Source organism: Mchenga conophoros, linkage group LG11 (genome assembly GCF_057382185.1).
Source record: "Mchenga conophoros isolate Kocher_MC1m ecotype Shallow Benthic linkage group LG11, M_conophoros_male_GT1.1, whole genome shotgun sequence".
Taxonomy (NCBI): domain Eukaryota; kingdom Metazoa; phylum Chordata; class Actinopteri; order Cichliformes; family Cichlidae; genus Mchenga; species Mchenga conophoros.
This window is the reverse complement of record NC_140536.1, coordinates 18910221-18936946: the sequence shown is the minus strand read 5'-3', so window position 1 is coordinate 18936946 and position 26726 is coordinate 18910221. Positions and strand designations below refer to the sequence as shown.

Below are 26726 nucleotides of genomic sequence, written 5' to 3'. Positions count from 1 at the left end.
TCGTGCTGCCTTCACTGCCAATCGTAATTAGCAGTTATCAACATATAAATACGTATTTTTGTATAGCTGTAACTGAATTTTCAGGGTAAAGCTTTATCAGAATATATTTTGATACCAAGCCTAGTCGTTCTCGTTGATGCCGAAATCGATTAGATGACTAAGTTTACACGAATTCAGCTTTTAACAATAATACAATGTTGAAATAGAGTATGAAATACTGAGCAGCTTCCCCGCCTTAAAATGATTTATTTGTAGCCCATATTATTCTCCTTCTTCTAAAGGGTTATATTAGTCTGCATTTTTCTGTAAAACTCTACGAACGTTTCAATCATTGGATATAGAGGGAATAACTCTTTAAACAGCACGTAGGCTAATCAGCTGACTTCAACTGCACGTAATCAGCTGACTTCAACAGAACTTCACACTTTCGCTTCTCCTTTTTCGCCACAACAGATAACTCGGTAACATATAAAAGGTAGGTCAGCAGAACTGCTGTTCAAGTCTGAGGTTACGTCTCATTTCTACTGTATCGAAGTGTACGGCGTCGTTTAGCGAGTATATACAAAATATGGAAATATCTCTAATAGTCTGTCTTTATTATCCAAGCAAACTGAAAACCATTTCGACTACATAGCCGAAAGGACGTAATTAGAAAGCTTTATCGGGAAAATTTTATTATTTACGTGATGAAACTGGTAATAAAAAGCAGACAAACACCGTGTGAACATCAGTATGAACCTAAGAACTGATCGGGGCCCGCTGTTGTTTTCCTGTCGGACTAACTCTACCCTGGTGATCATAGTACTTAGATAACACGTCATACAATTTAGTGCTATGAGGAAGTGAAACTAGCTGGGTTAAAAAGGACTACTGGAAGCATACAAGGCTGACAGGCACAGGCATCTCCTTTCCGGGGTGTCGGGGGGAGGTACTTAAAATATGAGCACATATTTTCAGCATATAACTATTTCAGTTTGCTTTCAGGAAAGAACACAAACTACTCACCCATCAGAACATCATCTTTTAGGTTTTGCACTTAGCAAAGTCAGTGACAACACTACTCGAATCCAAAGCCCTGGCACTGTACTTATCCTGCTCTCTTTTCACCTCCCTCTTTTGAGCACCAGTGTTATTTACAATCATCCATCTCAGTCATAGCTAGCTATCTTAATCAGATGATGGTGGAATGTATCGATTCAAACTGTATTCAAACAGTAGCAACAATGACGACTTTGACTGGCAAATAATATTGATTACAGCCGCTGGCAGTTCAATAAGGCCAGATTATTAGAAGGAATTAAATAAAGATTTGATTAGACTCCGATGGCTCCTCACAGAGTGAAATCTCAGTGGTGATAGGAATTGAGACAGGGCCCTCTGGTAGATGCTGGTGGTGGTGAAAATAAGATGGAGGCTTGGATGAAATGACATGTGTGAGGTGGGTTGCACATAGGTTTCTGCAAGGGAAAATCAAAGATGAGCAGTGTGATTTAAAATATGGTGCTTGGAGGGTAATTGGTTTTAAGAAGGTGGGCAGGAAGATGAACCTAATAATAATAATAATAATAATGGATTGGATTTATATAGCGCTTTTCAAGGCACCCAAAGCGCTTTACAATACCACTATTCATTCACTCTCACATTCATACACTGGTGGAGGCAAGCTACAGTTGTAGCCACAGCTGCCCTGGGGCAGATTGACAGAAGCGAGGCTGCCATATCGCGCCATCGGCCCCTCTGGCCAACACCAGTAGGCAAGTAGGGTAAAGTGTCTTGCCCAGGGACACAACGACCAGGACAGAGAGCCCAGGGATCGAACCTAATGAACCTCCTTAAATTATTTAACAACCCTGTTATGAGCAAGTCCTGATAATAATGGAACATGTTGGGTTTGTTTTTTTTGTAAAGGTAAAAACTGTCCTATGAGTCAGTCTGAGGAAAAAGATGAGGGACTGCTGCCCTCAAATGAGGAACATGGCAGCCAGGCAGACCTCGAGAGGTAAGATGGAAATCTCTTTCAACTCAAAATCCTCCGATTTAAAGTTTTGGATAATGTTTTGTTAGGTTGGGATTGGGTATTTTTGTTCTGTCCCTTGTTCTAAAAAAGCACATCCTTTACCTCTCAACTGGGCTCTTTTGGACATTTTAGAGACTGAATATAGATAATGTATATACTATTATGAATTTGATCATTCAGGGAACTATAGAAGGGATATTTGTACTTAGAAATGTAGGAAATAGTCAAAGCCAAATACTTGAAGTGTCCTTTTTTTTTTTTTTTTTTTTTTTTAGCAGAGTCCAATCTAGCCTTTCTATTCTTAAGGCTTATAAGTGGCTTGCACCTTGGAGTTGAACCCTCTGTATTCACTTTCACGTAGTCTTCTCTTTATGGTAGACTTTGATATTGATACACCTTCCTCACTTGTTCACTTGGTTGGTTGTTGTGAAAGGATTTCTCTTCACCATGGAAATGTGGTTTTCTGTAGATATCCAGGTCTTTTTGTGTTGCTGAGTTCACCCGTGTTTTATTTCTTTCTCAGCATGTACCAAACTGAAGACTCCTAATATTGTAGCAATTTCTTGGATGTCTCCAAAAGTTGATTCTGTTCATTTGGATATAGCTTTGTCAGCTACATCCAGATGAACAGAATCAGCTTTTGGAGATTTACTTACCTGGATGATTGAGCATGCATCAAGGAATTTCTCAGATGGGTTTTTTCTGTTCTTAACTGGAATATGTTTCAGTAAACAGAAAACAAAACTTGAGTCAGTATCACAATATATATGAACCTAATTATATATAATGAATATTTCTGAAAGCCGGTGAATGGAATAAAATTTATTAAAAAAATGTTTATTTATATCATGAAAGATAAGAATGCAGTAAATCAACAGAGTTATATATTGTTTGATACTCCATGTCCAATATGCTCTAAAAATAATTCATTTTTTTCAGTAAAACTCTTCACATGGATGTTAAAGACATTACATTGGTTAGCAGTTAAACATGTTGGTAGCATTCTTGGACAGATGTATATAACCTCGACTTGCAAACTAGCTTTCTGTTGTCACATCTTGACATTTTCAGAGCACACACAAACCAGAGTACAAAAGTATAACCATAAACTGAATTAAAACATGAAGCATGTTGAAAAATAATATTCAAAGTAATATATAACAAAATATGAGTAGTAAGTAATAAATCACTTGGTGATCATGAAGTAAAACATCAAATCTCCAACATCCTAAACAGTATAAGGTATGAGGTCAGTACCTTTCCTCTAATATGTCTGGCTATGTATGGTAACTAGTACCACTTACCATTTTCCTGTCAGTGACTGAAGTCTATAGAACTCCCGTGCGACTTTTTTGTATGGTACATTTCTTTCAGGACTAAGCAGGAACATTCAAACTCAACTTCACAAAGCTGTGTATCCATGGAGAGCCAGAGATCCAGGGATTACCCGATTAGTTTCAACCAGCAAGAATCAGCTACAGAGTAAGTCAGCAAAGCAGTTTTAGCATAACTATGAAATTATTATTAAAAGATCTATGTTGTTTGCTTCTCTTGCCATCAACTGTGTCAGTCAGTAAGCACAGACTTCCTGAGGCAAGTGCCATGGGCTCCATTTAATGCTTTTTTTTAAAAATGCATATTTGTTTTAATGTGTTCTGTCCCAAACTGAATATGTTGTGTTGTTCTGTTATGTATACAAATATGTCTCCTCTTTGTATGTAGAATAAATTTGTTCTATTATTCCTTTTTCTTTGTTTTAAACACTTTACAAAGCCAAAATCTAAACTTGCCTCTGTCTCAATATGTAATGACTTTTTGTTTTAATTTTCATGACTGTGGCTTACGGCTCATTCAAATCAGAAATCCATTATTTCGGAATATTTACTTGGATCAATCAAAAAATCAAATCAAGAAATAATGTATGGTACTCAATGTCTGAAAAGTATGTTCATTAATATTCCATACTGATTTTGACCTCCTATATCACAAATTACTGCATCAATACAGTGTGACCTGGAGGTGATTAGTGAGTGGCATTACTGATGTGTTATTTGACTCCTTAGCAGTATAAGAGGGACATGATTTAGTAATCATCAATAATGAGTCATGTTGTGCCCACAGGGGTCACCAGACAGTGTCAGAGGGGTCCACCTATCATCAGACAGACTTGGACTCCATATTTTTGTACCAAACTGTAGATTTTGTCACTCCTAATCTTGTAGCAATTTCTCGGATGGCTTTTTTTTTTAATCAGTTTTCACTCCTTAAAGATGGTTTGTTAACCTGAATGGAGAATTCCTTTGACAGCATGTTCTGTTCACAGCAAAATCTTCCAAATGCAAGCGCTACGGCTCAAATCAACTCCAGGCCTTTTATCTCCCTAACTGATCCTACATGACATAACGAAGGAATTGCCCATCCATGCCCATGAAATAGCCTTTGAGTCAATTGTCCAATTATTTTTGTTCCTTTTAAAAAGAATGTGGCACATGGTAAGGAGCTGAAACTCCTAAATCCTTCTTCCAATTTGAATGTGGATACCCTCAAATGAAAGCTGAGAGTCTACACTTTCTGTTCATGTTTATTATATAACTACAACTGGGATATGTTTCAGTAAACAGAAAACAAAACTTGTGCCAGTATCCAAATAAATATTGGCCTAACTGTATATGGTGAATATTTCTGAAAGCCATTGAATGGAATTAAATTGATTAAAAATTTTAAAAACATTGTTTATTTATATTGTGATGGACTGAGCTGAAAAAGCAGGAGGAGTCACAGGAATTATTAGAAAAATAGGGTTTCCGTTTATTTAACCCAAAAAAATCATATTTACAAAAGTAATAAATGTTGAGCTCATAAAAGACAACAGGGTTGCAACACTCACTTGTTGAAGGTTGTATGATTCCAAGAGACAGCATGAGGTCCACCTCCTCCTTTAGCTCCACCAGGAAGTGTTCTGGTATCCTGTAACTCAAACGCTTCACAGCTGCATCAGGTCTTAAAACAATGTCATGCTCCACCAGACTTGTGGAGCATGACATTGCTGGAGCATAACTAGTAACACTTATCCTTTGAATTTTTTGTGTTGTCCATTTCTTTCAGGACTAAGCAGGAACAATTAAACTCAACTTCACAAAGCTGTGTATCCATGGAGAGTCAGAGATCCAAGGATTTCCCGATTAGTTTCAACCAACAAGAATCAGCTACAGAGTAAGTCAGCAGAGCAGTTTTTAGCATAACTGTGAGATCGGTATTAAGATCTATGTTGTTTGCTTCTCTTGCCATCAAGTGTGTCAGTCAGTAAGCACAGACTTCCTGAGGCAAGTACCATGGGCTCCATTTAATGTAGCTTCTATTATTTTTTTTTAAATGCACATTTGTTTTAATGTGTTTTGTCCCAAACCAAAAATGTTGTGTTGTTATGTAACGTATACAAATATGTCTCCTCTTTGTATACAGAATAATTTTGTTCTCTTATTCCTTTTTCTTTGTTTTAAATACTTTATCTAATCTAAACTTACGTAATGACCTTTTTGTTTTAATTTTCATGACTGTGGCTTACGGCTCATTCAAATCAGAAATCTATTATTCCGGAATATTTACTTGGATCAATCAAAAAATTCAAATCAAGACATAACATCTGAAAAGTATGTTCATTAACATTCCATACGGATTTCCATCTTCTTTACCACAAAATACTGCATCAATACAGTGTGACCTGGAGGTGATTAGTGAGTGGCATTACTGATGTGTTATTTGACTCCCTAGCAGTAAACCTGATGCAGTTCCCTAGCAATAATTTTAGTCATGTTTTGCCCACAGAGGTCACCAGACGGTGTCAGAGGGGTCCACCCATCATCAGACAGACCTGGACTCCATATTTCTGGTTAGTAACTGTATAAGCAACCCTCTGTAAATAAATAAAAGAAACAGAGTACTTTAACTGGTCTAGTTCACCAAAACATATTTTGAGTGTATTCTGAGAGTGTGTGGTGGAGGTCCTGATCCAGGAAATCTTCAACTTCCGCATTTTGCAGAACACTGAGAAAAACTGGGGACATTCAGTCCATATGAACTATCTTCCACGCTTCTACTGCTGAGTCAGCAGTAGGAAACTGGCTGTGGCCTATTGTGGTGGCACTTACACAACCAGATGGTTGACACTTCATGTAATGTAATGTGGGCTCCTTCTGGGGGGGGGGGGGGGGGGGGGGGGGGGACTGAATGAGTTTAACCCTGAGTTCCTGAAGTCTTAGGATGTTGTTGGGCCATCTTGATTGACATAGCTGAACCTTTCAGGATCACATCTTTTTTTTTGATGTTGCCCTTTTGGTGTCATCAAGTATTGACCTCTACTTGAAACTCATTATGAAATGGCTGGAATGAGAATTTGCACCAAGTCTAAAGCAGTGTTTCTTATTAAGGGTTTAAGGGGGAAAGTGTCCACTCCAAATTGGGGAGGAGCTGTTTCCCCAAGTGGTGGAATTCAGGTATCTTGGGTTTTGTTTATGGGGGGAAAAGTACAGAGTGGGATTGACAAATGGCTTGGCACAGGGTCTGCAGTGTTTTGCACCAGTCTGTTGTGGTAAAGAAAGAACTGAGGTGAAACTATTTAGCATTTTATACCATCAACTTTACAAACAAACTAAAAGAATAAAAGAATATGTACATGTGGGTGGAATGAGTTTGTATACATGGCTCTTCCCTAGATTTAGAAAGAAGATAGAAAGGAGTCAACTGAAGGTACATAATAATACATTTTGGACAGTGGTCTGTGAAATGAAGAATCAAAGCTTTTGACAGAGATACATTTCTGCTTTTGAAACTGAAATTTTATTGTATTACAGGTTGTTGAGGAGAACATTGTTACTTTTGTGAAAAATGAGCTGAAGACATTCCGTAAATTGCTGAGTCCAGATTACCCAAAATGCTTGGAGAGTCAAGCTAAGGAGGAGGAGATAAATAATAGTGAAGATGAAGACCAGATATGGAGGAGCAGAGAGGCTTTTCTGAAAATCACACTGCAGGTCATGAGACGAATGAAACATGGAGAGCTGGCTGACTCTCTGCAAAACAGTAAGAGGTTTTTAATACAGTAGATGAAGCAAAACAAACATACAAGCCAAAACAATTAAAATCTGAGGTGCTGAAAATCTTCTATACAAAACATTACATCTTTAAAGGTCTTCTTAGCTATGCATACTATCCAAGAGTATATCAAGAGTTTCTGTCTGGGTAGTAGAAATCACATTTTTTTCTATTAGTAAAATTCTTTACTGAATCACCCAGTGAGTGATTCAGTAGTGACAATAAGTTGATTATTTTGCTTATAAAATTTTGGATTATTTCAATATCACATGTGTATAAAATTAACATGTGGACCAAAATCCCCCAAAAGAAAGGATTTTCTACCATCACATTAAGAGATAAATGTGGCTTTGTTTGTGTCATTTTTTTATTATTTTTCTGTCACCTAATTTGTCTTTGGTTTAAAGTAGGGAAATTGAGATACCTGTACCATGATCTAATTTAATACAATTTATCATTTTTCTTGTTAGGAGCTTCTGGGGCCATGTGTCCATATAAACTAAAATCAAGTCTAAAGAAGAAGTTTCAGTGTGTGTTTGAGGGGATTGCCAAAGCAGGAAATCCAACTCTTCTGAATCAGATCTACACAGAGCTCTATATCACAGAGGGGAGATTTACAGAGGTCAACTCTGAGCATGAAGTCAGACAGATTGAAGCAGCATCCAGGAAATCAGATGGAATTGAACCAAAAATCAAACAAGAAGACATATTTAAACTCTCTACTGAAAAAGATGAACCAATTAGAACAGTCATGACAATGGGAGTGGCTGGCATGGGGAAAACAGTTTTAACACAGAAGTTTGCTTTGGACTGGGCTGAAGGCAAAGTCAACCAGCATATCCAATTCATATTTCTATTTTCCTTCAGAGAGCTGAATGTGCTGAGAGAGAAAAGGTTTAGTTTGGTGGAACTTGTTAATCGCTTCTTTCCTGAAATGAAAGAAGAAGGAATCTGCAGGTTCCAGGATTTTAGGGTTTTGTTTATCTTTGATGGTTTGGATGAGTCTCAACTTTCACTGGACTTCCACAAAACTGATATCCTGACTGATGTTACAGAGTCCACCTCATTGGATGTGCTACTGACAAACATCATAAGTGGAAAATTGCTTTCCTCTGCTCGTGTCTGGATAACCACACGACCTGCAGCAGCCAATCAGATCCCACCTGAGTACGTAGACATGGTGACAGAGGTTAGAGGTTTCAACGACATGGAGAAGGAGGAATATTTCCACAAGAGATTTAGTGAAGAAGAGCAGAGAAGCAGAATTATTTCCCATATCAAAAGGTCACGAAGCCTTCACATCATGTGCCACATCCCTGTCTTCTGCTGGATCTCTGCTACAGTTCTGGAGAAGGTATTAAAAACAGAAGAAGGAGGAGAGCTGCCCAAGACCCTAACTGAGATGTATATTCACTTTCTGGTGGTTCAGTGCAAACTGAAGAACATCAAGTATGATGGAGGAGCGGTGACAGATTCACACTGGACTCCAGAGACCAGAAAGATGATCGAGTCATTGGCAGAACTGGCATATAAGCAGCTGCACAAAGGAAACCTGATCTTTTATGAATCAGATCTGACAGAGGGTGGCACTGATATCAGAGCAGCCTCTTGGTACTCAGGAGTATTCACACAAGTTTTTCAAGAGGAAAGTGGATTGTACCAAGACAAGATGTTCTCCTTTGTTCATCTGAGTGTTCAGGAGTTTCTTGCTGCTCTTCATGTTTATCTGACATTTTTCAATTCTGGAGTCAATTTGATGTCAGAAGGAACTTCAGTGTGGTCCAGACTGTTTAAAGCCAAACCTGATTCACTATCTCTCTACCAGAGTGCTGTAGACCAGGCCTTACAGAGTCCAAATGGACACCTGGACCTATTCCTGCGCTTCCTCCTTGGTTTATCTTTGGAGAACAATCAGAGACTGCTACATGGTTTAGTGAAAGAGACAGAAAGCAGCTCACTGACCAATCACAAAACAGTCCAGTACATCAAGAGTAAGATCAGTTCCACTTCCTGTCCAGAGAAGAGCATCAACCTGTTTCATTGTCTGAATGAGCTAAATGATCATTCTCTAACAGAAGAAATACAACAACACTTGAGCTCAGGACGTTTGCCCATAGATAAACTGTCTACTTCTCATTGGTCAGCTTTGGTCTTCATCTTACTGTCATCAGAAGAAGAGCTGAATGTGTTTGACTTAAATAAATACTCCACTTCAGAGGAGGTTCTTCTGAGGCTGCTGCCAGTGGTCAAAGCATTTACTAAAGCTGTGTAGGTTAAAATACCTGTATAAATCAAATGTATAAAGGTGTATAAAAAGATCTGTCAGTTCAAATACTTTTTGTTGCAAATACTTTTAGGGTGAGTTGTCATGACCTGTCAGAGAGAAGTTTGAAGCCTCTGGCCTCAGTTCTTAGCTCCCAGTCTTCCAGTCTGAGAAAACTAGACCTGAATTACAACAACGTACAGGATTCCGGAGTGAAGCTGCTATGTGAAGGATTACAGAGTCCACACTGCAAACTGGAAACACTCAGGTTAGGATTAAAAGAATCAAATAGTTATTTAAAACCTACTTTAGCATTAATACATGTCATCAAATGTGTAATCAGTAATATAATTTCTTTATTATAACGGACTATTATCAGATTAAAACATGTATGTATGTATTTATTTATTTATTTGCAATAACTGGCTCTTTAACAGGGTCCACTGTTGTTAATGGTGCTAATGTAATAATATGTGTGATTCTATAATAACTGTAACTTAACAAAATATCTTTCAAATGCTTATCTTTTTTTTTTGGGCAGTAGTGGAAAACGGCTGCATATTAAGGACAATGAGTTGTTGTCATCACACTATTTTGTTACTTGTTCCTTTTTTTAGTCTTTGTTGCTGCAACCTGTCAGGAAAAAGCTGTGAGGCACTGGCTTCTGTTCTCGGCTCCAAGCCCTCCAGTCTGAGAGAGCTGGACCTGAGTAACAATAACTTGGAGGATTCAGCTGTGATGCTGCTCTGTGAAGGACTAAAAAGCCCAGAATGCAGACTGGAAACTCTCAGGTCAGGATACAGCCATTTGTTCAGCCTCTTTAAAAATGATCTAGGCAGAAAAAAAAAATCATATTTTCATATGTCCCCCCCCCCCCCCCCCCTTTTTTTTTTTTTTCATCAAACCTTTCAGGCCAGTATCAAGGGGTCACCTTTTCAGTTATTGCAGGCAAAATTCAGGAAAAGATAGTGAATGCACAGGTTCATAGACACCTCACTGGTAATAACTTGTATGAACAGTTTCAGTCTGGCTTCCATTCATTTCATAGTACAGAAACAACTCTAGTAAAAATAACAAATGATCTTCTGTTTGCAGCTGACTGGAGTCACAGTGAGACAGCAGCTTTTGATACTGTCTCTCACCACATCCTTCTTCATAGATTAGCATCTATTAGGATCAATGGTACAGCACTCGCCTGGTTTACCTTTATACTTTCAAGCTTTTTTTAAAAAAAAAAAAATTCATTTACCTTATGTTTTTTGTACTATTGTAAGGTGACCTTGAGGGTCTTTAAAGGCGCCTATAAATAAAATGTATTATTATTACTACTACTACTACTACTAATATGATTATTATTATGCCCTGACTAGGGGGCCAGAACACAACACGGGATAGGCGTCCACTTACCAAACCCAAGCAGCCACAACAAACAAGTTATCTGCATAAACCAATGTTGTATTTATTATTCAGCAAATTAACAGGAATCATGTCAGGATTATTAAATCCTCACGGTGAGTTAAGGACAAAACAACAAAACAGAACACAAGCTCAGAAAACCTGTAAGTATCAAATCAACAACATAGTCTTAACTCCAGAAGGTTAAACGTTAACAAAAATAAATGGTGGCTCAACCCTACCCACTCCTTCCCATATGGAAAAGATATATATAAATCTTATAAAGTTTGTATCTGTCTTGTGTGAAACTTGTATGAAAAGCATACAAGAGTGAAAACAGATGTAAGATCCCTTGAAAAATTATATAAATGAAACTTGTATGTTTTGGATACTTACTAAAACAATATATGAAAGTAATGAGAAAGTGGCCACTTTCATGAGTAAATCATATAAGCCTTATATGATTCACTTTATGAAGTAGGCCACATCTTATGCAAGTCTTTTATAAGTTTTTACTATTTCTTTTCCATATGGGTTATCAGTCTTACATAAGAGATTTTCTCACTCACTACGTGCTTATACACCTCTCTGCATTTAGTTATTAGTTATTGTTAATCTCTGGCTTTCTTCATGTCTTTTGTCCTGTCTTCCTCCCCCCTCACACCAGCAGATGGCCCTGCCCCTCCCTGAGCCTGGTTCTGGTGGAGGTTTCTTCCTGTTAAAAGGGAGTTTTTCCTTCCCACTGTCACCAAAGCACTTGCTCATATCACTTAGTCATGATTGTTTGGGTTTTCTCTGTTGTATTATTGTAGGGTCTACCTTACAATATAAACCGTTGTGATTTGGCATTGTATAATTAAAATTCAGTTGAATTGAAATGAAGTCAAATAAAGAGACTGATTAAGTGCAATTGAAAGTCAATATTTGGTGTGACCACCTTTTTTTGTTTAAAATAGCCTGAACTGTCTTTTGCAGGTTTTCTTATAATTTCTTTAAGTAGTTTTAAGGAATAGTTCCTCTGGCTTCTTGAAGAACATTCAAAGCTCTTCCTTGTGTTAGTCTTGACACTTTTTTGCTGTTTAGACTTCAGAAATCTCTGTGTGTTTTTTGTGTGTGTAGGCTGTCAGGATGTCTGATCACAAAGAAAGGCTGTGCTTCGGTGGCTTCTGCTCTAAATTCTAACCCAGCTCACCTGAAATTGTTGGATCTGAGTTACAATCATCCAGGAGAATCTGGAGTTAAGCTGCTCTCTGCTGGAAGAGAGAATTCAAACTGGGCACTGAATGATCTCAGGTATGAATAGACCAAGGTGTAAATTGATTTTCTTTAAAATATTTCAGAAAAAACAAACATAAAAGTGAAACCAGACTAATTTCTAAGCAACTAAAATGAATTTCTCTTAATGTTATGATTACAAAAAACAACAACTTTGTCCACATCAATCCTTGTTAATTGCTGTTAATTGCTTTTTCAATACCCACCAGGGTTGAACCCCGTGGATCACAGTTCATAAAACCTGTTCTGCAGAAGTGTAAGTATGCTCTTTTTTTCTTTTTTTTTTTTTCATTAAATAAAATTACAGCACTGGTTGTTAGTGTTAAGTGTTAACAGTCTTCAGGTCATTTCATTTATGTAATTTTGTGGTATTCAACCTACTATCATGGAACTAATTTAACTCATTTCTAACCAAAGACACAGTGAGTTTATTTCTATAATGTACCACTGCAGTTTACCAGCATCACAAACAACCAGGGCAAAAACTCAGAGCTTTTTGCCCTGATTTGATATGATATACTAACGAACAAGCTTTTCAAGTCAACATCATATATCTTTTTTTTTTAATATATATTTTTATATACAGTGGAACCCCGACTTACGAATACCCTATTTAACGAAAAATTCAAGTTAGGAAGGCACTGAATGGCAGTATTTCTGCCCGTGTTACAGCAAAATGCCCGAGTAATGAAAGCCACTGGCTCTGATTGGCTGAGCCTACAATGCCCACAATGCCTTCTGAATCATGTGACAACCCCTTGGCTTTCGTACTTGTGCTTCGCTGTTCCACTTGAACGACATATTGTTGTTCTAGTTAGCAATTAGCCTATAGCCTGTCATTCAGCATTGCCTCACTCAAAAGACGCGATAGGTGCTTCGACTTATGAAAATTTTAGACTTACGAAAGACCCTCCGGAATGAATTAATTTCGTAAGTCGGGGTTCCACTGTATATTTTTTTATTTTTTTTTTATTTTTTCCATTTTCACAAATAGTACATAATTACATAACATAATAAAGTGTACAGTTCAGAGCCAAAAAAAACAAACAAACACCCCCCCCCCCCAAAAAAAAAAACCCCCAACAACAAATCAATAAACAAACAACCCCAAAACAAAGCAAAAAGAAAAACAAACAGACTGAGAACTAAACACAAAACAAAACACCAGCTCAGATCCATCTAAAAGATAAATAAAGAATACAATACAGTACCTGTGGTCCCAGTAGAATGCGGCCGTTTGAATATTCAAGAGAATCCTTGTAGCATAATATTAGAGACATCAGGTTCCACACCTTGAAGAATTGGCCTGTTTTTGACTGCAGTACACATGTAAGATATTCCAATGGCACTAGGTCCAAAACTACTCTTTGCTAACCTTTAATAGCAGGTGTTTTTTCATTAATCCTTTGGAGTAGAATATTCTTCCTCGTCGCATAGGTGAGAATACAATACAACCTCCTATTATTCTTTGATATTAAATGCCGGCTGGGGAGGCCCAGTATGAGCGACAGAGGGTCCATCTCTAATTCACAGCCCAAAATCTTCTCCATTTCAGATAACACATTAGACCAATATTCTTGCAATTTCAAACATGACCAGAAGCTGTGAGTTTCTGTCTTGCATTTGAGGCACATGGGTGAAAGGGTAGGATTATGTTGATGTCTGCGAAATATGGATATATACATTCTCTGTATGATTTTTAACTGTATTGCTTTGGTACAATTACAAACTGAGATTGATTTGGCATAACTCCAGACATCTTTCCACTCTTCATCATCAATTGTTATACCTAACTCCTTTTTCTATGTGCCTTTAAGCCTCTGTGACATCACTGACGGTACAGAATATAAAGCCTTATAAAATATCTTCACAGGTACCTCTTTATCTGTTAAAAATAATAATTTCTCATCAGGAGAGACTTCATGACTCTCACTGAAGTTAGTACTGTGCAAGATATAATGCCTTATCTGTAAATAACAGAAAAAGCCATGTTTGGGGAGAGAATATTTCTCAACCATTTGGTCAAATGGCATAACCACATTGTCGGAGAATAAGTCCCTCAGTCTGTGAATTCCTTTGTTCTTCCATTCGTTAAAACCTATATCGAACATCCCCGGTTGAAAGTCAAGATTATTCGCAATAGGGGTAAACATAATGTTAATTTCAACCTTCCCTCAATTCAACATACTGACCGCCAGGCCTTAAGTGTATTAAGTGTGATTGGATTATCACAGCTCGATCTAATATCTTTAAAGTTCTTAAAGAACAGTAAGTCCCTTAATGGATACTTTGAAATAGAGGTTTCAATCTCCAACCAGATAGAGTATGAATTATTTGTAACCCAGTCATGAATATAGCACATGTGAGTACTCAATTGATATATTCTAATTTTTGGTCAATCTAGACCCCTTACTGAATCTGGGAGCTGTACTGTAGCCATCTTAAGCTTTGGTCTGCGTTTGCTCCATATAAAAGAGCTTAGCCAGCCATTCAGATGCTTCATCACCCTATTTCAAAATATAACTGGAATCCTTTGAACAGGATAATAACAGTCGAGGCAAAATATTAATCTTAACCAAAGCTATACGTCCTAGCCAGGAAACAGGTAGGTAGTTCCATCTCTCCAAATCCTGCTTTACTTTCTCGAACAGAGGGACAAAATTTGCTTTATACATTTGTTTAAATTTTGGAGTTATAAATATCCCTAAGTATACAAAACCTGTGGTGGACCGCTTGAAGGGGAAAGAAAACAGTCCAGTTGGCACTGAATTAGGGCTCCCAATTGGCATAGCCTTAAGTAAAACCAGTATTGATGTCCCTGGATCAGAAATAAATATTAAAACATCATCTGCATATAAACTGATCTTATGCTCATAATCGATTCGCAGGCCCCATACATTAGGTGCTGTCCTTATCGCCTTGGCTAACGGTTCGATGGCAATGGCAATAGCAAACAAAAGAGGTGACAGTGGGCAGCCTTGCCTCGTTCCTCTAAACAATGGGAAACTATCTGATTTCAGTCCATTAGACAAAATGGGCGTTGGGCATCTTTCTTTGCCTTTAGACAATAATTCTGATGGCAAAAGAGCCAAACGGGACAGGCAAAAAAAAAAAAAAAAAAAAAAGACAAAATGGACACCTGAGGATTATCATACAAAATTTTTACCCACTTAATGAAATTATCACCAAGACTGAATTTATTTAAAGTGTAAAATAACTAAGTCCATTCTATCCGGTCAAAAGCTTTTTCAGCATCCAGAGAAAGCACCAAACCACCCATGTTCCTTTGCTGAGCAGCTTAATTAGATTGAGAAGGCGCCTGACATTATTACAGGAATTACGGCCTTTTATAAAGCCTGTTTGATCTTCTTTAATAATTACAGGCAGGATAATTTTGAGTCGGGTAGCTAATATTTTAGAAAGTATCTTCCGGTCCACATTTAGAAGAGCTATCAGTCTATAAGGTGAACAAGACTTTGCACATTTCCCCTTCTTCAAAATAAGAGATATTAGCTTCCCTTAAAGTCTGAGGTAATCTATTATGCAATAACGAATAATTAAACATATTAAGTAATGGGTATTAACAGCTTACTAAATTAATATAAATAAAATAAAATATAAAATTCCCTACTAAAACATCAGGTCCTGGGGTTTTTCCGTTCTTTAAAGTTTTTACAGCGTTTAGTACTTCCTTTCTAGAAATGGGAGCATTAAGGGTGGTCTGTTGTTTTGTTGCTATGGTAGGCAGATTGAGCCTGAAGAAGAAAAACTTGTGTTTCTCACAGAAAATCATTAATCTAATAAACTTAAGAGATGTATTTCAACAGACATTTATGGTATGTGAGAGAGGCAAAGCTAGAGGGAAGAGAGGAAAAAAATATATAAATATAATAAATGTTTATGAATGTGAATAAAAGCCTGAGACTCTGCAAATCCATTGTAAAAAGTAACTTGTTGGCAATACCCAAAATAAGATGCATCCTTATGTGGGCTGTATTAAGCTTATTCTGATAAAATCTCCACCTTATACAGCAAAAGTATTAACCCTGGAAGCAGAAACATTCTTAACCACATGAGATATACTTCTTTATGTTGTTAAACAGAGAACAATTAACAGTAAACCTTTCCACATCTTAGCAAACCTTTTTTTTTGTGATTTATGCAAGGAACTGTTTTTAAATGTTTCTTCAATCAATTTGGGAATATTGACAGTTATATCTAAAATCGGACCAGCAATATATCCAGATGTGTGTCAATCTGTTCTCTCCATCTGTTTGTGTATGACCAACTTAAAAATTTGGGATCTGAAGTTTGACACTATGTGGTTGGTTCTAATATTTTAGCTAATAGTTGCTTTCTGTTCATAACGTTTCATAACAATCCCAACGAATGCATGCGTTATAGTTTTCATGTCTGCCTGTGTTTGATTGGGTTTATGCAAATGCAGACATTCACATGCTTGATCATTTTTTGTAACTGCATGGACTCATCCTCTGAGTTCAAGGAACAACTCTGTATTCAAACCCATGACAAAGTATAATTACCACTTGAATTGTGAAAATCTTACGCTAGCCCTTAATTGAAAGTAATTTCAGCTTTTTCCTAAAACCAAGTCTTAACCTTCAAACAGGCCTTTGACTCCCTGGAGATGATTTAAAAGTAAATCGGTAAAGTGCACCTAAAAAAGCACGTGTTGCAATCTCCCCAAATTGAAACAGCATCTAAGTTAGAGGAAGACAATAAACTGCTGTTCTGCTTTATCTTTCCTTCAGATGCCTGTAAACTCACACTGGACCCAAACACTGCAAACAAAAACCTTGTAATGTCAAACAACAACAGAAAAGTGGCAATGGGTAGACAGAAGCAGTCATATCCTGATCACCCAGAGAGGTTTGACTACTGGAAACAAGTGCTGTGTACAGAGGGTCTGTCTGGTTGTTGTTATTGGGAGGTTGAATGGGAAGGACATATTTACTTAGGAGTGACGTACAAAGGAATCCAGAGGAAGGGGCAAGGGGATGACAGCTGTCTTGGATGCAATGATCAGTCCTGGACCCTGATGTGCTCTAATGGTGGTTACTCTTGCCAACATGGTAACAAAAGAAGATCCATCCGTACAACTGCTACCAGCAGAACAGGGGTATACCTGGACTGGCATGCCGGCACTCTGTCCTTCTTTAATGTCTCCTCTGGCAAACTGATCCACCTCCAGACCTTCCATAATGAATTCAAGGAGCCAGTCTACCCTGCTTTCAGGGTCAGGACTGATCCATTTAACTCATCGCTGGTTTTGTGTTAGATAAATCTTTAAATCTGTTTGGAACTCATCTTAGATGCAGTAGGGCGACAGATCAGGGCCTTAGTTTAAAGTCACCAATGCTTTTCCAGTAGCTGACCATTCAGCAAGTCTGAGTAATTAATCAAAGAGGCCTGCTCTGGCACAGAAGTCTCAAGCAGTTGAGTCTAGCTAGGGTTAGGTCAGGCTAGTTCAAGTTAGCTGGCCCACCATTCACAATTCACAGCCTGGCTTGTGGGAACATTCATGAAGTGAATGTTTGGCTTGGAGCTGGCTGCGGTGCAGGACCTTCGAGAGGCTGGACAACAGCATCTTCATCACTCAGTACGGTGGCGATGAGGTTAGAGCACTGGGCAGCTTGACTTTGGCTGGCTGTGCAAGTGTGGAACTTGCTGGCTCCAGCAGCGAAAATGTGGAGTTCGACTCTTGAGGTGTGGGTACGAAATTTACAAAGTCAGCCATTTATTCAATGATGTTTCCTTGTATATTTTGCAAAATTATCAGAATTCTGAACTTCAAAAAAGTAATAAATAAATTGAGGAAAAAAAAATCTAAATTGCGAGATTATTCACTCAACCATAGCGAGACTGTAAATTTTGTACAAGTTGCACGAAGTTTCTGTAAATATACTGTAACTGTTACAATGTAAACCTCTCTTAATTTCATTAGTTGTATGGAAAGTAAAAAAGGCAGTAGGCTTTGTTTTATTTAACCTATTATGACTTCCAAATGTCAACAAAGAATGTTCAGAAAAAGTTTCTTGAACATTTTTCACAATATTTTATTGTGAGCATGTAAAGATTTAGCAAAATGGTAATGTGTATGTGATTCAGAAGTACATTTAAAACTAACACTGAAATCAGACTTCAGGCATTGAAAACTGTTTCTTTTCTGTGTTTATTGTCACTTTAATATTGCTGTGATTTAAAAATAAATGTTTGTCATTAAAGAAAATTTCAGTCATATATATATTTGCAGAGTTCTGCATCACTAAATTGATATGCAGCTATTTCCTACGTACAGTCCTCTTGTGGTCAGTTCAGCTCTGCTCCTCACACAATGGCTGTCTTCATAAACTGAAAAGAAAACAAGTCTTTAAAATGCAACTGTAAAAATAAATAGGCACAGTAAAATGTAGATATTTTTTATTATTTAACTCTTATTAGGCTAAGTAGCAAAGAAGACAGAAAACAGTCTATTTTTACTACTTACATCAAACAGATAAATATTTACTTCACCTCTTTAAAAAAAGAAAGAAAGAAAGTAAATGCATGTATTTTCCTCTGAATGAAAGCCCAAATTACCTTATGTAACAAAGTGCATATTTTTCCACCTTAATCACCCAATGACCTCAGAATAAATCTCTCTGTTGCTATTTTTTCTGTTTGTATTTGTCCTCGCTACCTAGCCTGACCTGTCTCCCCAATGTGATGTTTGTGTATTGTATGTACGGTCGGCAAGGTCTGTCATCTCGGTTGTGGGCAAAAGACCTGCAACTGACAAATAAAGGCTCTCATCTCATCTCATTACCTCCCATAATTTCCTTTGCTTGCAAACAACTACAGCCTAATGTATTTTAGTCTATATATTTAGTCTTTTTGCCTTTTTTGGATTTATACACATGCATAATCTATACTAACACACTTTTTAGTCATTATTAATATTGTCTACACTTTTCTGTAATTTTCCATATAGGTGAACATGTAAAAACTTGCTAGATTAAATTACACAGGTTTTATTTAAAACATGAAAACTCACCTGGTTCATGGTGAAGCTGGCCACTTGACAGTCACAGGGCAAGTTCAGCAGATGGGCTTTGAAACGATCTGAGACAGGAGGCATATATTTAAAACTTTGAAATACCATTTCAAGCTTGTAGAAGGATCAAAACTACAAAAATGATTGCAACTAAATTAATAACAATTCAAAGGTTATTGGGGAATAGATACAAATTAATTTAAGGTTTGCACTCAGTGACTTTTAATTCATCACATTCCCCCCCCCCCCCCCATTAATACTTAAAAAAAATAGTTCTAGACATCATATCTGGTGTAGTAGACACATTGTGTAATATTGAACTGGAGTATATCCTTAAAGTCAGTGTCAATGTGTTACAGTTGCAGTTACCTTTGAGGATCTGAAGTTTTGCCAGGGCAGCCACATATTTATCATAGTTGATCCCACCCTCTGAGCGATATTCCTGCCACAGAACTCTGAAGGTTTCGTCATCCAAATGAAATTCTGCAATAATCAGTGAATTTTCCCCGATTATTTATTTTATTTTTACAAATAAATGACTGCTTCTTAAATGTTTTGAATCTTTCTAATGACACATCCAAACCTTTTGTACTGCATCAAGAATATAATATACAGTACAGTTTGGTTTTCTGTGACTTTGCAGCTTATGTCTGTATAATGTGTCCAGTGTGTACTGTAAGCTGAACACAGCTGAGTGCGCAACTATGATATCAGAAATATCTGTATATTTTCTTGATTTATCAGCAAAGTTATGAAGGAGAAATGATGGATGTCAATGGATGTATTTTTACTGTACTTTTAAAGAAATAATGTCATACCACGGGCAACCAAAGCCTTTTTCATTTGGTTCTCAGTAACAGAGGGTTGATTCCTGCTCCCATAGCTCTCCACGTATTCTCTCCTGATAGCGCCCACAAAACGCTCCAGTTTGAAGAACTCCACCACATCCAGGTCTCCAGACTGGTCTGCCTGAAAGTGCTGGTTAAAGAGCATGAAGCATGCAATAGACATAGCTAAACACATAATTGCAATAAATGGAAACATATGCCAAATGGATAATTTTATAACACGGGAGGTTTCCATATTAATGTTTTCTATGCATCATGTTGGCATGGCTTTAACTATTACACTACCCACAAGCCTTTACTTCCTTTGCTATTAAAAAAAAGAAGTCATTAAGTGTAAAATCAGTCACATGAAGGTTCCCCCTCCCCAAATTATTTACTTCTTATTTCTTTAAGTGTTAAACTGTTGGCTAGAATTTGTAGTTCTGGTTCTACTAACTGCCACAAAAAACAGGATACATCCATGAGAGTCAGCAGCAGACGAGCAGTACTGAGAGTAAGAGCTAAATTTCGAAAAATAAATAAAAAAACATGAATTTAAATATTGTTCTTCAATTATTATTGAAAATGTTGGTGTTGGAAATGAAACAAACCTTTTCCATGAACAGAATAGCCACCAGCCTCCAGTTTAGCAGCGACATCTTCAACGTTCAACATCTGCAAACAAGGACAAAAGTGGTCGTGTAATGGAAATTTTGCAGTATTATACCATTACCATTACCATTATACCATTATTGAATAATTACATCCCAAAGATGCGGTATGTGTATGCACACCACAACCTCAGTTATAAAGCAACTTTCAGTTCATTTTAGTGTCAGTTGAATGTACTACATGGATTTGTTTTTAACTTTTTTTTGTCTTTAAACCACTATGATCTACATAATCAGTCATAGTTTGATTGTATTAGTCATACACACTAAACCACAAGTCTCCTTTTGATGGGTGGAAATCATTTAGAGACACCCTGTAAAGCTGTACTGTAAACATCTGTTATTATTCAGAAATACCAAAACATTTAACATGTGGAAAGAATTTCCCTTCATCATAAAACATTCTGTATCAGAGATTACTTAAAAGATTGAATCCTGTGTACTTTTCAATTCAATAAAACTTTATTGATCCTGAAGGTTGACCCCAAAGGAAATTGGGTTTTATGTTTGGTCATTATTATTATTATTTTTTTACTATCAACTGCTGGACAAATCCTGCTAGACTACAAACAGATGTATTCATCGACACCAGAGACCCTTAAAGTTTTTATTTTTTATTTGTTTTATGATTTTTTTTGTTGTAATTTATCAAAGTTTATTTATTATTCATTTATTTCCTATCCACTGTCACATTTATGTCTCTTTTGACTCAAATTAAGGAAGCAAAGAGTATTAATGCCTTTGGTGATGGTGATGAGCTCCCTTCAGCCACTAGGCGTCACTAAAGCAGCACTGATGACATCATTGGATTCCCACCTATCTGTTTTTGCTGAGATGGACAACCAAATTGAAATCAGCACTGGCAGGTTAAAACTTTGTTATCAGCCCCACACCCCCTGAGTTGTCCACTTACAAAAGAAGCAATAAGTAAAAGTTATCAAATTTACTTTAAATTTCTGAAGAACTGAAATACCTTAGACCTTTTTTCTTCCTGTGAAAGAAAAAAAAGGAAGATGTCAAGTAAAGATAAATAACTGAAAAAGAAAAATAACTCATTTTACTTCATTAAATTACATTTTTAATGTTTCTTTGGTCATCAATAAATTGTCGATTACTTACTGATATGCACATTTCCTCTGGGAATGAGCTGCATTGCAGTTCTTCTGGCCAGGAAATGCCAAAATTGGACATCAGTCCCTCACAGTCCCGTCTGGCTTTCTCACAGAATGACCTGCAGGGCCACTGCGCTTGCCCTGCCTCACACTGAGGGGCATAAACCCGACACAGGAAGACGCGTATGTCCACCGAGCACACGGTTTGCACCATGGAGTTGAAGAAGGACATCTTCGTGAATGCTTCTCTTTGGCTTGTGTGTCCCAGAAGATTTGGAATGAGGGTCTGGTTGTAGGACAGACCCTGGCACATTGGTATGGTGATTGGCTCACAGACCCCACCGCTGCTGCTCACGCCATACTGGAGACACAAGTACACAGTGTCATTCCAGCTCTGGTTACCTTCAGCATGTGATAAATTTCTTTAATAATTTTATAGTGAAACATGGTCTTTACGTAAATATGTGCCACAAAAATCCAGCTAAAGCCTGAAAAAATTTTAAATACCAAATTATACATAGACTTGCAAATATGAGGGGAATATCAGTATGGTGACAGAAAAAAATGGACACATCAGCAGAACAAGACACCACGAAAGGTAATCTTGTGCTGTTGTAACTCACTTCTGCTTGTATTGTTAAAAACTGTCTTTGAAGTCCAAATAAATCTGTTTTTGTTGTATGTCACTCTGAATCCTGGACTCATTAGTTTTGACATTTTCTGGTTTGTACAAATCTACAATCAAAACGTTTTTTACACCCTGTGGCCTTAAAGATGTTTTTTTAAGTATGAAAAGTATTTAAAAAAATTTAATCTCAGTAGATTGGTTGAGCCATAAAAATGGACAAATACTACTATGAATACTTTTACATAATAAATGGGGACAAATGAGATAATCTGTTGAATTTGCACTTTTTTTCTTAAGGCATCTAAGGGCTGCACATCATCTGTTATGTAAACTTATTAAACGAGAAATAATTTCACAGGAAATAGTAGATTCTGTTGTCTTGCAAATGATTAACAATGTAAGGTATTGGGTGTCTTATTGCTCTTATGGTTTCAGCTTTTTAAAAAATCTCGGCTGTTCGTCAGATTAATGATCTCAGAATGTATTCCAATACAGTGCATTGGTTTTACTGGTCTAAACTGGGTCATAGGTCGCCCATGACTAAATTGAGTTTGACACAAAAGTGTTAGAGTGTTGTGTCAGACTTACATGCTCACAGGACTCTGTAGTAAATGCTGTACACTTCAGTTCTTCAGGCCATGGTAAGCCAAACTTGTTCATCAGTGGCTCACAGCCGGACTTTGCTTTCTCACAGAGAGTTCTGCAGGGAGGACGAGGTTTCCCTGACACACACTCAGGAACGAAAATAGAGCACAATAGTGGCTTTAAGTGGGAGGAGCACTCCACTTTAACTAGTGGATAAAACTGATTTATCTTCAGGCTTATAACATCTTGGGTTTCTTTCTCAGGCAGCACGGTTTCTGTGTAATGCAGGTCTTTGCAGAGAGGAACAGTGATTGGCTGACATGCTGCAGAGGGTGCTTGACTAACACTGATGACTGGAACCTGGATGAACAGAAACAGAAATTAGTTAAATGTCAACAATGCTGGGAAGCACAGTAGTGCAGTGGCTAACAGTATCACAGTAAGAGGATTTCAGGTTTGAAGTGTGTAGCTGTGTTGCCCACCCACAAACCTAAACTGGTAAATAATAATAATAATAATAATAATAATAATAATAATAATAATAATAATAATAATAGACAGGTAATGAAGTGGATGATTAGAAGAATGAATGAACAATGCCATTGCTAATTAGCTACAAATCTGCATGCTCATTTTAACTCTTATTGCCAAAGAGAGTATATCCAAACTGTCCATCCTGTGATACTTGTCTGTCTTATTCTATCAGGTCTAAGGGTTTGTGAGCTGCCAAAGTTTCCCTTGGCCAAAACTTGGCTAACTAGAGAGCATGCTGGAAGAGTGACTTCACTATGTCTTCATTCTAAGGCAATTGAAAAGCTGACTGTTGTAAAGGGGGAATGTAATGGTTGATCAGTTATTCTAAACTGGCCAAAGGTGTCAATGTGACTGTGACTGGATGTCTGTCTCTTTGTGGAAGCCCTGCGACAACCTGTCCAGGGTCTACTCCCCCCCTGCCACATTGAAGAAGTGGAAGAAAATGGATGAATAAATGTACTATCATTTATTGTCATTAACCAGCACTTACTATTTGATAGAGTTACAAGTACAAAAAAGCATATTCCCAAACATATGCAGAGCTGAAACAGATTTGAGCTACTCAGCCAGAAAGGCAAGTGAAAGAGTCAGAGCTTTCATCACAGTGTATAAGCGTCTTTGTGAATATTGTTTATCTTCATATTACTTACATGTTCACAGGACTCTGTGGTAAATGCTTCACACTTGAGAGCTTCGGGCCACTCCAAACTTAAACTTCTCATCTGTGCTCCACAGTGGGACCTTGCATGCTCACAGAGCGTTCTGCAAGGTGGACGAGGTTTTCCTGACACACACTCGGGAACGTAGACGGAGCATAAGAATGGCTTCAGATGAGGGGAGCATCCTGATGTCACAAGTGGATTAAACCGGTTTATTGTTAAGGCTATATTGTCTTGGGTTTCCTGCCTGGGCAGCACAGTTTCTGTGTAAGTCATGTCTTTGCAGAAAGGAACCGTGATTGGCTGACATGCTGAAGGGGGTGTCTGAATAACACTGATGACTGATGACGCCTGGATGAACACAAACATAAATCTTTTAGTTTATATTTTTAATATTAATGGGAGTATAAAGGCATGCATTCTCTTTTGGTATTGGTGCATTTGGTTTTATACATGAAATCTGATGAAATGAAGAGTCTTAAAGAGGCATTGCATTTTCATTTCTACATACTTGTGGAATGACTGCATGAATTGACAAATTGTGAAAAACACAAACAGATGAGCTGAATATTAGCCAGGAGATGAGGACAATACCATGAAGTGTTACAATAACTGGATGTTCCCATTTAAAGTTTGTTAATGTCAGTGAAAGGGCTATGCCAAAGCTGAACAGACAATGCAACAATAAATTGTGAAGCAATCCATTAATTAATTGGGTGAAAATGAGACCTTTCATATGCTTTAACTTGTGCTCTATTCCACATGTGAGGTGATGCATGAAACATTAAACAAAAAGCACTTTTTTCCAGTTAATAATCAGGAAAAAAAACATCAAAAATCCACAGTAGCAAAGACTGTGCAGTTTTAATATTGAATATCCCGTGATATTGATGCTAAAAGCTGAATAATAAAAAAAACAAACATTCATGATTATGACTGTTGAGTTCAGTCAGCTATATTGCGTTACGTTTGCCAGAAAGCGTAAGAGGTTACATTCTTATTATATTATACTCACCCCTACGCAGTTGCTCTCAGGTAAAGTCTCACATCGGAGCCTTAGAGGCCAGGACAACCACTTTGCTCTGAGGGTGGATTCACAGTCTGCCTTGACTTGTACACAGAGAGCTCGGCATGGTTTCAACCTGCTATCGTCCTCTGAGCTGCATTCAGGCACAACAATGCGACACATAAGTTTGGCAACATGCGGTGAGCAAGCAGTCTCCACAATCTGACCAATTTGCTGCAGGTTGTAGCCTTGAACTCCCGTTGGATGAAGGGTAGTGGTGTACCCCACACCTTGACAAAAGCTGGCTGTAAATGGCTTGCAGTTTGTCCTGTCATTGCTCCTGCTGTGTACCCACTGAAGAGACAGCAAACCCAAAACCGCCAAAAACAAATGCTTCATGGCTCGTAGTAAGCTCGAAAACTGCCCTGGATAGTTTAGCAAAGCTTTAGGAGGTTTGAGATGAGTGTGTCTCCAATGTGGAGGTGGAGTATGAGTCCACAAATGGAGTTTCTACAAACAAGGCACTGATTTAGGACCACTGTGAAGGTCACATTTAAACAGGTTGCCCAACACAAATAAGAACCAAACTGATCTCAGAGCAGGAGACTGATTCTGAGCTTAGTTGCAAGAAAAACATCTGCTTGTACTTATGTGCTTTCACGCCTAGGGGTGAGAGTGTATTGGCAAACGCTGGCACAATAACCCTGACATCTGGTCAGAAAATTACAAAGTGAATGTGAACACTTTACTGTACTCTACTGTCATTGTGACTCCAAGTTTTGATTTTACCAGATAAATAACAGAATACTTCATCACACAGCCTACAATATAAAATCCGATGTCACTGAATAGCCTAAGAATCAAATTCGTATTAGTTCTAGTACTTGAAGGAAAACGGTAAGAAAACAAATGTTAAAACCAGCGTGTCTCTTACTGCAAGCCTTAGAGGTGGAGTACGACTCCACCAATGGAGTTTGTACAAGCAAAACTGATTTAGGAGCAAAGCTAAGACCACATGTGAATACAAACCTCATCACTAAATGAGAGCCAGACTGGTCTCAGAGCAGCAGTCTTACATAATAGAGATTAAGAGCTTTATAGAAGAACAACACGTGGTTATGATTATGTGCTTTATGGGTGTCTTGCGGGGGCTGAGAATGTGCTGTATAAAACTGTAATAAATTTGACTTTGACCTAAACATGTCCTCAGAATGTTTTAGAAAATAATAACTGCTTTACAAAAACAGCTGTGAACACGTGACATTTCTGGAATTTTTATTTCGAGAAGAGCGCACTGCTTTACCGGTAAGACAATTAGTTGATAGTCTCGTGCAATATGACCTAGAAAAAGACATCAGTGCAAAATATGGATGGGTTTCTTGATGAAACAACCTGTCAGGTTATTGTCTGTCTTTAAAGATCATCAATTTCGCTCAATCAACGGAAGTCTGAGAAGTTGTCCAGATGTGTTGTTTGTATTTTGTTTGTGTTTTGTTTGCGTTGGGGGTCACTGCCCCAAGTGTTCAGATTACCACGGGGACCACTGAGGCCTTCACCCTCCACATCTTTTCTCTTCTCCTCTCTCAGCCCTGGTATTTTTCCAGCTTCT

The 26726-nt window shown here is 37.6% G+C and overlaps 3 protein-coding genes across 3 annotated transcripts in view; 1 reads left to right on the top strand and 2 right to left on the bottom strand.

Moving 5' to 3' along the window:
- Positions 1 to 1061, bottom strand: part of LOC146563922 (uncharacterized) — a 32711-nt gene extending 31650 nt beyond the window's left edge. The window contains exon 1 of the mRNA XM_085291307.1: positions 1006 to 1061. The gene's annotated coding sequence lies outside the window, so the exon portion shown is untranslated. The remainder of the gene's footprint in view (positions 1 to 1005) is intronic.
- LOC146563921 (NLR family CARD domain-containing protein 3-like) lies at positions 325 to 18858 on the top strand. Its single transcript, XM_085291301.1, has 12 exons — positions 325 to 475; positions 1909 to 1999; positions 3392 to 3499; positions 5123 to 5230; positions 5843 to 5906; positions 6868 to 7096; positions 7579 to 9376; positions 9466 to 9639; positions 9989 to 10162; positions 11886 to 12059; positions 12251 to 12297; positions 16814 to 18858. Exons 2-12 carry the CDS (start codon positions 1923 to 1925, stop codon positions 17338 to 17340), a joined length of 3480 nt encoding a protein of 1159 aa, XP_085147427.1. The 5' UTR covers positions 325 to 475; positions 1909 to 1922; the 3' UTR covers positions 17341 to 18858.
- Positions 18216 to 25663, bottom strand: LOC146563920 (uncharacterized). The gene is made up of 11 exons (XM_085291302.1): positions 25127 to 25663; positions 24103 to 24462; positions 22922 to 23278; positions 21713 to 22066; positions 21567 to 21584; positions 20534 to 20597; positions 20400 to 20443; positions 19914 to 20064; positions 19465 to 19578; positions 19096 to 19163; positions 18216 to 18413 (listed from the first exon to the last, which is right to left on the bottom strand). Exons 1-11 carry the CDS (start codon positions 25514 to 25516, stop codon positions 18390 to 18392), a joined length of 1944 nt encoding a protein of 647 aa, XP_085147428.1. The 5' UTR covers positions 25517 to 25663; the 3' UTR covers positions 18216 to 18389.
- Between the last annotated feature and the right edge of the window lie 1063 nt (positions 25664 to 26726).

What these genes read in the sequence shown, in the direction of transcription:
- LOC146563921 (XM_085291301.1), top strand. Translation starts at nt 1,923, where the DNA reads ATGAGTCAGTCTGAGGAAAAAGATGAGGGACTGCTGCCCTCAAATGAG. An exon ending in CAGCAAGAATCAGCTACAGA is followed by an intron (nt 3,500 to 5,122) that starts GTAAGTCAGCAA and finishes CATTTCTTTCAG; the next exon opens with GACTAAGCAGGAACAATTAA. An exon ending in CAACAAGAATCAGCTACAGA is followed by an intron (nt 5,231 to 5,842) that starts GTAAGTCAGCAG and finishes TTTTGCCCACAG; the next exon opens with AGGTCACCAGACGGTGTCAG.
- LOC146563920 (XM_085291302.1), bottom strand. Translation starts at nt 25,516, where the DNA reads ATGAAGCATTTGTTTTTGGCGGTTTTGGGTTTGCTGTCTCTTCAGTGG. An exon ending in CTACAGAGTCCTGTGAGCAT is followed by an intron (nt 22,067 to 22,921) that starts GTAAGTCTGACA and finishes TTGTGTCTCCAG; the next exon opens with TATGGCGTGAGCAGCAGCGG. An exon ending in AAAGGCTTTGGTTGCCCGTG is followed by an intron (nt 19,579 to 19,913) that starts GTATGACATTAT and finishes TGATTATTGCAG; the next exon opens with AATTTCATTTGGATGACGAA.